This window comes from Ursus maritimus, unplaced genomic scaffold (assembly GCF_017311325.1).
Source record: "Ursus maritimus isolate PB19 unplaced genomic scaffold, ASM1731132v1 scaffold_2, whole genome shotgun sequence".
Taxonomy (NCBI): domain Eukaryota; kingdom Metazoa; phylum Chordata; class Mammalia; order Carnivora; family Ursidae; genus Ursus; species Ursus maritimus.
Window position 1 is genome coordinate 43997216 of NW_024424452.1, and position 9325 is coordinate 44006540.

Here is a 9325-nt window from a genome sequence, read left to right on the forward strand (position 1 = left end):
GACTCTCAGGGGAAAGCAGCCCAGTCTGCTCCATTCCAGGCTGGGAAGCCAAAGTCCTGTGGGTCCTCCTGCAAGCAGGAAAGGGGGTCAGAGGGAGCTGCCAGCATGGGTCCACCCAGAGAAACACGTCACAAGGCTACCTGGGTCACCATCAGTCAAAGATGAGGTCCCTGAACCCCGGCATCAGCTGTTCCCTCAAGAACAAATGATGTGGGACAGGGTCATTAGGTTTAATTTGGTGAAACAGGTGAGTCTGAACAGGAGGGGTGGGCTGTTTGTATCCATGCCACTAAGTTACCGCTCAGGGCACCACGGTGCACAGGGCAAGGAGTCAGGAGCCCTGGAGTGTGCTCCCGACACTGTCACCAGTTAGCTCTAGGACTCTGGGCAAGTTATACCACTTCTCTGGGCCTCAGTTTCCCCTTCTGTAAAAATAACACTTAGCACACTAGTAATGCTCAATAAATGAATAAAATAACTAAATTAAAAGAGGTAAACTGGGTGACCCTTAAGGTACAGAACAACTAAGAATTCTCAGATCAGAGAATCTTGAAGCAAAGATAAATTCAGGGGGCCCCTGGGGCACCAGAGGGGAGGGGAGCCAAGACCTGGGGCGTACATGCAGGCTGCTGCAGGGGTGGGGGTACGTATGTAGGGGCCCTCCCCTGACTGCTGTCCTCACTGCCACCCAGGGGGCTGTGCTCTAAGGCTTCTATTCTGCTGCTGTCAGACAGAATAATGATCAGGAGGAAAAAGGCTGAGGCCCCAGGGCCTGGGAGGAGTCAGGTCCAAGAGGAGGAGGACCAAGAATGAGAAGGCAGAGTGGTGTGGGGAACTAGAAAAGGCCTCACCCAGAGGCCCCTGCCCTGCAATATGGGAGAGGCTGGGAGGGGGGCCCGGCTCAGTGAACTCACCCCCTCTCTGTGCTCACCTCCCCGAGTAGGAGCCCCAACAGGGACTGGCAAGGCACTGACAGCTCAGGCAGCAGATGGGACCCAGGTGTCCCCTCCCGGGGTGGGTGGCACGGCCCACAGAGGGCCAGATGGTGTTTGTGGTGGGAAGGGAGGCCTGGGTCATCCAGAATAGGATGTCAACCCCCCCCAACAACCGCCCTGCCACACACCTCCGCCCCAGGGCAGGGAAGACACAGCTAGCCCTGGATTTTATAAAACAAGTTTATTCACATTTTAGAAAAACTAATTCTAGGACAGGGAATGGCTTCCCTATCAGCTGGGTATGAGATCAAGAACAAAAGGCCAGAGGGAGGAGTCGGGAAGGAAGGAGTGGGGGATGGGGGCCATGTCCCCCACTCTGGGTGGGGGAGGTCAAATAAATTAAAGAAAGGGGGACAGAGGGAGAGGGTAGCCAGGCAACCATAGGCGGTCTTGGAGCTGGGCTGGAAGACAGTCGACACCTGGAAGAACTGGAGAGATTGTGCGGGGTGCGCTGAGGACACAGCCCCGATGCCTGCTCCTCCCCCAGGTGGGGTGGGGAGGGACAGCTCACCTCAGGACTGGGGGGGAGGCCTGGGGAGAGAAGACGAGGTTGGGGTTCTTTTCTCTCACCTGGGGAGCGAGGGATCACCGTTTTCGCAGTCTCTTCATGAAGCAGCAGGTGATGGTGCCCAGGATAGTGGCGCCGGTGACTAGGGCGACCCCGGCACCCACCAGCAGGGGCACGAACAGGGTGTCCAGGGCTGGGTGAGAGTGGATGGCTCTGTTCAGCCTGGGGGGCCGCTGCCCTGCTCCCAAGGCCACACCTGTGTCCCCGCGCCTTCTCTATTGGGTTGTGGGGCCCACGTCCTCCATTCACAGACAGCCCTCCCCTGCCCCCTCGGCCCTGACTCCGGTCAGCAGGGATGCTGGTGCCAGATACGGCTGGAAGCGGATTTCCGAGACTCTTGGTATGGAGTGATGTGGAGGAGAATGGGGGACAGGAGCAGGAGAGGCACATGGAAAGGGCAGAAGAAGGGCCCTGGGCCAAATGGTAGGGGGAGGTGGAGGTTGGGGAGTGCGCAAGGGTCACTCACCGTGCGTGTAGGGGTACACCGTGACAGGCCCCGAGCGGGCACTGCCCGCCTGGTACCAGCTGTAGTCAGCATGCTGCACCCAGGCACTGGGGGCACAGTGGTACACGCCTTCGTCCTCGGGCCCCAAGCCGTGCAGCCGCAGCCGATGGCTTCGGGGCCCCACCAGCTCCACGCTCACAGGGCCTCCTCCAGGCCGGACCCCCAGCTCCGCCACACCGTCCTGGCCCACACCGCCCACCAGCTGGGCAGGGCCAGAGCTCAGTGTCCCTTCCTCGGGCCGCTCCACCCACCAGCTGGCAGCCAGCCGCAGCCCTGGGGGGCCGCCCCGCACTGAGATGTTGCAGAGCAGGGAGGCCGTCTCCCCACGGTACACGGTGCCTCCCGCCAACCACGCCACGGCCTCCAGCACCACACCTGCAGAACAAGGACATGGGGTCAGAGGATGAAGGGTCAGGGGGCATGGGGTTAGGACCATTGTCCAAGCAACAACTCAGGGAGCTCAAAGGGTTCCCCCAATTTTGAAGAAGAGGAGCGGGAGAGAAAGGCATGTTGGCAGCTGACGCAGAGGGAGAGAAGCCCAGAAACAGAAGGAAAAGCTTCCACGAGTCCCAAACCCAGGAGAAGCCCCAGCCACCCTCTCACCTTCCTCCCGCACGTGCACGGGGAGTGGCCGGGAGCGGGCACTGGCTGCTTCTCGAAGCCGAGCCCCAGACCCTCGGACGTAGGCCTTGGCAAGGCAGCGGTAGGTACCCGCATCACCCGGCCTGGCAGCCTCCAGCCGTAGGCGGTAGGTTCTGGACGCCACCTTCTCCATAGCAATGTGCCGGCCCTCATAGCCAGGGCCCAGGCTGCCCACACCATCTGTGTCCAGCTGGGCTACCAGGCGGCCAGGCCCCGGCGCTCCCGCGGGTGCCATCTCCCAGCCCACAGAGTACGCGGCATGGCGGCCCGGCGGGGGCAAGGCCCCTGACACATTGCACAGCAGTTCCAAAGGTTCCCCTGGGCCGATCCGACGTTCCCCAGGCCCCACTGCCACTGCCAGCTGGCTGGCTGAAACATAGGACAGGGAAGGGGTGTCATGGAGGCAGGAAGGGGCACAGAGCACCCGACTCCCCAGCTGTAGCTCCTTCCTCCACAGCAGCACCGCGAGGCGTCCTGTCTGCCCCTCATGGGGTACGGCCATCCCCACCACCCAGGGCCTCTCACCTCTCAGCCATGGCCCTCCTACCTCCATACCCAACTTCTGAGCAGAGAAAACCCTCCAGGGGAGGGAAGTGATGCTAACAGGACCCGCTCGCTCAGGAAGATGGGCTTGGAGTCTGGCAGTGCCCACCTGGTGCCCACCGAGATCCCATGGCTCCCAGCTCCCACTGTGGGATGAGTGGCACTCACACAGCGTCTGCACATCCACATGGGCCAGTACTGCTCTCTTCTCCGCAATCTGGGCCCAGCTGCCATCGGGATCCTGAATCCACTCCGCGGCTGTGCAGTGGTAGGTGCCCGCGTCCTCCGCCTGGGCGCCCCCCACCACCATGCGGTACCGCTCAGCTCCCTCCTTGCCCAGCCGCAGCTCCCCTGCAGCTAGCCGCTCGGCATAGGGAGCCCCGGCCTCCACGGCCAAGTCCGGCCGGAGCCCCACCACTTCCTGCAGAGTCGCTCGCCCTACTGGCACCTCAGGCACCGCTCTCCCGAAGGACACCGCCAAGTGCGTGTGCTGCTGCGTGCTCGTCCGCGCCACGCAGCCCAGGGCCAGTTCCTGGCCCTCGTGCACTGTCAGGCGAGGGGGTGAGGTTGGGGCCTGGCGGCCTCGGGGCCCCGGAGGGGTAGCAGACACCTGCAGCGTATCTGGAAGAACTGGATAGAACAGCTGGAGTGAGGGAGGGCTGGGAGCTGGTGGCCCTCGTCACGGTTCCCTGTGTACAACCTGTTGCCCTAAATGGACCGCAGTTAGCTCCTACCAGGCAGAGTTCATCTCGTATTATTTCTTCCGTGACCCAATGGTGCCAGGCACAGTGCTGGGCACACAACAGGCGCTCAATAAATACTTGCTAAAGTTCATAGCCCAGCCCATCGCCTACTCACCCGTATGTTTGGGACTAACCCCTGTTAGGATTACAGAAAAGTGGCTCTGTCTTCCTTCTCAGAAGACAAAGAAACAAAAGAGAGCAAGAATGTCACATGGTCTCACTCCTCCTACCCTACCTCGACTTCGTCCCCCTCCGCCCCCACAGCTGCACCCCGGAACCTCCAGGAACGGAGTCCATTCGCCCTAGCAGGCTCCCCCCATCAGGGAATGCAGGGGGCCGGCTGCCCCTTTCCCAGGAGGCAGATCCACAGAAGAGGAAGGCCGCTAGGCTGGAAGGATGAGATCCCAGTTAGAGTCCTGAATGGCCACGAACTTGGTGGGTCTTTTGTGCGAGCCACACTACCTCTCGGGACCTCAGCTTCCTCAGCCACAGAACCTGAGGGGCGGTTAGGTAGGTCCCTCGTGGCCCGGACTTTGTGCCTTTCAGGCGCATGCGCCCGCGCCCGCCCCAGCGCCAGTACCTCTCAGCTCCACCTTGCCACTATAGCTGCCCAGGTAGCGGGCATCCGTGGAGGGCGTGTAGCACTCGTACACGCCGGCGTCCTGGGCCTGGAGGTGGGCGATCCTGAGCACCACGGCATCCCCCTGCAGACGCTGCACCTGCACGTCGCCAGCCGCCACGCGGGCTCCGAAGACAGCGTAAGAGAACCGGGCATCCCTGGTACTGACGATGCCCAGGGCAGCCTCGGGGGCCTCAGGCCGATAGAGGAACCACTCGAAGTCCTGCTGGGCAGGGCCCTCGTAGCTGCTCACGTTGCAGGAGATGGAGATGGCCGTGCCAGCCACGCGGTACAGGGGCCCCTTGGGGACCAGCACCTCCCGGGCAAAGCACTGGACTCCTGTGTGGGAGTACGGGAGAAGTTGGAGATGCCTGGGTCCGCACCACATCCCCGCTACCAGCACCATTCTGGACGCCTGCCCAATAAAGGAGAGCAAACCTGGGCGAGGTGGGGACCCCGCTGGGGCCCTGCCAGGAGGACAGGGAAAGGATGCTGCTGGGAGGTAAGACACCTGGATCTCAAGTGGGTCATAGGCCCAGCTTTGCCTCAGAACCCAGAAACATTCCATTTCTGGCAGGTCAGAAGTAAGGCACCCACTGGCAGAAAGAGGTCCATCTGTTCTCACTCCTTGATTTCAGCTGTACCTTTGATTCCCTCCCGCATCTCCCCACTCTCATCTGTTCTAGGCCCGGTCAGTGGGGCCTTCCAGCTGAGGGATTCTGAGACCACATGTCCCTCTCCTTTGTTTGAGGGGAGCTGGCAAAATCTGGCATAGAAGGGCTGGTTGGGTCAGCTGTGTCACCTGGACCAGGGGACTCCAGACAATGGAGCCAGCGGCCCCGAGCAGGACAGGGCAGAGACCCCCCCCAGTTCTCACCGCACGATGCCCTCCCCCCTCCAGCTGCGCCATGAGCTCACTGCCCCTCCCACCTCACAATGCCCTCCCCCTCCAGCTGCGCCATGAGCTCACTGCCGCTCCCACCCCACAGGGCTGCCGAGGCAGCTGAGGCTTATGGGGCAAGAACCAGCCTCTGCCTTGGCCTCTGGGGGCAAAAGATCCCCACCCTTCCCCCTAGGGCCGGCCAATCTTCTCCGCTGGTCCAGCTGATGCACAGTGCGCCCCTCCCAACTCCCCAGCAAAAGCCCTCATTTGCATACGGAGTGCATTTGCTTACATAAGGTTCCCTCTCTGTTGAGAGGCCCAGCTGTCCCTTCCCATCTTCCTCTCCTCAGAGAGGCCGAACTTCTCTTCTTCATCCTGCCCCCACCTCCAGACCCTACCCTGCCCCAGCAGATACTCCTGAGGCCTTGGAGGGCCCTGTTTCTTCCTTCTCTCCTTCCATCCTTCCATAGCCCCACTGGATAAGATTCCAGAACTCCAGACCGCAGGAAGGAGAGCTGGGTCAGCCCCCTGCCTCTATTTTACAGATGAGAAACGTAAGGCAAGAGAAGTATAAGGTCTTGACCAAGATCCTTCTATCCTCAGATGCCCTCCACAGGCCCCTGCAGAGGGACAAAGCCAGGGAGGAAGATGGGAAACTCCCAGGGGAGGCCCGAGGGGACTGACCTCACCAACCAGAATGTCTGTCACTCCCAGGGGCATGCCCTGGGCCTTTCTGCAGAGGCTGGAGGAAAACATGAAGTCTGTGGTCAAACTCTGTCCTCCAGCCCCTCCAGAAGTGCTCCCCTTGATCTTCCCACCCGAGCTGGGCTCTTAGCCCCTTCTTCCTGTGGCTGAGTCCAGTCAGGAGGGAGGCACCTGTGGTCTCTTGGTTAAAGCACATGCTGGGCCTCAGGAGGTTGGGTCCCAGCCACATCCCCATGCCCAGCTGACCGACACATCCCTTCCTCTCCCAAGCCGGTCTCCGTGCGAGGAGAGCTAAGAGCTTCCACTCAGGCAGCCAGTGAGTGTGTGACTCAGGAGGGCCCTGCCCCAGGGCATTTCATAATCTAGGTGATGGTGGAGACAGCTGAGCTGACACCTTTGGGCCTCTGGGCAGACTCTGCTCAGAAGGGCCCCCTCCCACCTTCCTGGCTCCACATCTGCTGATGCTTGGAGATCCCCATGGGAAAGTTGGCCAGCCAGGCCGTCTTAGGAAACCAGCTGCCAGGCAGCTCTCTCCCCAGCCAGAGAGGGGAGGCGGGGTGGAGACCTGCTTTGGAGTCAGACGGATCTGGGTTCAAATCCAAGCCCCAACACTCACAAGATGGGCTCTCTGGAGCAAATTACTTCAGTTTCCTCCACTTCAGAAGGAACGTGAGCACCTGCACGCAGTGGGCACTCAGATCTCTGCGGGCTCTTCCAGTCTGTGCTCCACACTCCCCCACCTCCCCTGGGCTCTTCCACTCCACGCTGCCCACTGGGGAAAACCGGCCACCTGCTAGGCAACGGGGCCCCACAGCAACTTCCTCCTGCCTCCCACCCAGGGCCCCAAGGAGAGGCCTCATTCTAGTTCCCCAGGGCCCAGGGACCTGTGGAGCCAGGGGGAGGCTCTGCTCGGCGCTGCAGTGGAGCTCTGGTCTAGAAACAGGCTGCTGGGGCTACGTCAGCCTGCGCCTTGACTGCTGCAGCTCTGAATCCCGGCGGCAAGGCCACCCCCACTCTGCGCTCTTATTCCAAGGGCTTCAGGCTCCTGAACATCTGTACAGGCAGCCTCCCTGTCCCGAAGCCATACTCCTCCCCGGACCACCCCCGAGGGGAACCCTCCAGCTCAGGCCAAAAGCAAGTGCACTGTCAGGTGCCCTCATGCATCCCTGCAGCACAGCCAGAACTCCTCACCAGGAACCCCCACCCCCATAGACACAAGGTGCTTGGAGATCCCAGCATCAGTCTCCATGGAGCCTGGTTTCTCCCAAGGCAGGGAGCAGGCACGAAGGGGGTGTGAGGAGCAGTGAGAGGCTACAAAGCCAAGTGCGACTTGAGAGAGGGAAGGTGGGCAAAGGGAGACCCGGCCCAGGGTGGAGATGGGGGTGACAGTGAGAACTGCCCCAAACCTCAGATGATAAAGTCTGGGGGGCGGGGAACCATTTGGGGAGATTGGACTTCAAAGATCACGGGCAGAACCGGCCCCTGGGCCTGCAGCCAACTCCGGGCAATTATGAAGACGGTCTAGCGCTGCCCACGCAGGGCGGGCACCCAGCGCTGGGCCTCAAGCTCAGTGTGAGGCAGAGGGAGTCGCAGCATTTGGGCGCAGCGACCCCAGCACCTGCGTATGCCCGCCGAGAAGTGGGGCTGGCCGGCGGCCTGGAGGTGGCACCTCGGTGGATCCTCACTGGGCCCCAGCCCGGGGCCTAGAGGGGGGAATGGCTAGGAGGGCAGCCACTCGGGGCAGCTGGGCGCCGAGCCCCGGGAGGCTCGAGGCGCCCTAACGGAGTAGCGGGTGCTAGGGGCTCCGAAAGGCTGAGGAGGAGGGCCGGGCTGGGCGCCAGGTGGCAGGCACCTGCCAGCGGGGTGGGGGGTCGGGGCGGGGGCCGGCTTACCCAGCATTAGCAGCAGCAGCGGCGGCGGCAGCCGCGGCGAGGGACCGAGGGCGCCCATCCTGCGCGGCCGGCTTTGGGGAGGCTCCGGGGGACGGCGCGGGCTCTGGGTGGACGGGGACTGGGGGGGCGCATGCCCGGGTAGGGGGCACGAAGCGGAGCAGCGAGGCGTGGGTGCACGGAGCCTAAGCGAGCGGCGCGGGAGCTTCCAAGTCCCCCCCGCTTCTCCCTCCTCTTCCTACCGCTTTCCCTCCTTCCGCGGCGACTCGGGAGACCGTTCGCGCCCCGCCCCAAGCCCCAAGCCCCAAGCCCCGCCCCGGCCCCCGCCTGACCCTGGCCCCGCCCTGGCGCCCCGGCTCCGCCCAGACCCGCCCAGACCCAACCCCCCGGGCCCTGGACCGGCCCCGACCTCTGTTCTGTCTCCGCCCCGCTCCCCAACCCCGGACCAGCTCAAACGCTGGGCCCGGGGCCCTGCATCCCGGATCCGATCTGACCCCGGACCCCGGCCCCGGCCCGCCCGGACCCCGGACCCTGGCCCCGACCCGCCCCAACCTCAGCCCGGCTCCGCCCCGACCCCGGCCGACGCAAAGGGGCGGTACCTGGATTCAGCCAAATCCCTGCCCAGCCCCCCACCCCCACCCTGCACCTGCCGACCTTTCCCTCGGAGAGTTGGGTGCTGGGACCTCGGGGTCGGTCAGGTGACCGGCCACGCACTTCGGATCCAGTCGTTTGCCCTGCGCCGCTAGGCCTCGCCGCCAGCCCCGCTCGCGTGCGGATGGGCGGGACCCAGGAGTTCCGGAATGCGGAGCGCCTGGGCTGAAGGGCGCCGCTGGGCCTCGCAAGGTCCCGGGAGACCTGCTTGCCACCCCCTCCGGCAGAACCAGAGGGAGTGGGTGACGGGAGGGCGCCGTCTGGGCGCCGTCACGTCTTGGTTGGGGATCCCGTCAAGTTGGCCAACTCCCTTCAGCCTGCTTTCTTGTCGTCACTTTGAGGGGGGATGACGTCCACCCCGAAGGGCTTCTGTGACGATTACTTGAGACAGTGCGCGTGAGGTTCTTGGCGCGGGAGCGCACGGAATAGGAGACGGTATTCTGGGGTTTCGTTTGTGTTTTCGAGTGAGTCTTTGAACTGCTTCCTGAGAGGTTCTGTTTAGCCTTTGGAGCAGTGGAGCGATTAGGTGAAGGAGTCTCTTTCCCGTGAGGAGAGACGGACATCACTGGCACTGGGAAGAGG

General features: G+C 63.0%; 1 protein-coding gene across 2 annotated transcripts; it reads right to left on the minus strand.

The window, feature by feature from the left end:
* Positions 1-1161: 1161 nt before the first annotated feature.
* On the minus strand, positions 1162-8368 carry IGSF8 (immunoglobulin superfamily member 8). Of its 2 annotated transcripts, XM_040635907.1 has the most exons (7): positions 8096-8367; positions 4577-4954; positions 3422-3883; positions 2672-3079; positions 2030-2443; positions 1566-1696; positions 1162-1423 (listed from the first exon to the last, which is right to left on the minus strand). In XM_040635907.1, exons 1-6 carry the CDS (start codon positions 8151-8153, stop codon positions 1581-1583), a joined length of 1836 nt encoding a protein of 611 aa, XP_040491841.1. In that variant the 5' UTR covers positions 8154-8367; the 3' UTR covers positions 1162-1423; positions 1566-1580. The 2 variants fall into 2 exon arrangements, with proteins under 2 accessions (XP_040491841.1, XP_040491842.1); XM_040635908.1 differs by having other exon boundaries at positions 1162-1696; positions 8096-8368.
* Positions 8369-9325: the final 957 nt, after the last annotated feature.

Excerpts from the sequence above, each read along its gene's own strand:
- IGSF8 (XM_040635908.1), bottom strand. The coding sequence starts at position 8,153 with ATGGGCGCCCTCGGTCCCTCGCCGCGGCTGCCGCCGCCGCTGCTGCTG. Across the intron at positions 3,080-3,421 it reads TGTGGATGTGCAGACGCTGT|CCAGCCAGCTGGCAGTGGCA; the intron begins GTGAGTGCCACT and ends CCTATGTTTCAG. Across the intron at positions 1,697-2,029 it reads GGTGTACCCCTACACGCACG|CCCTGGACACCCTGTTCGTG; the intron begins GTGAGTGACCCT and ends ACTCTCACCCAG.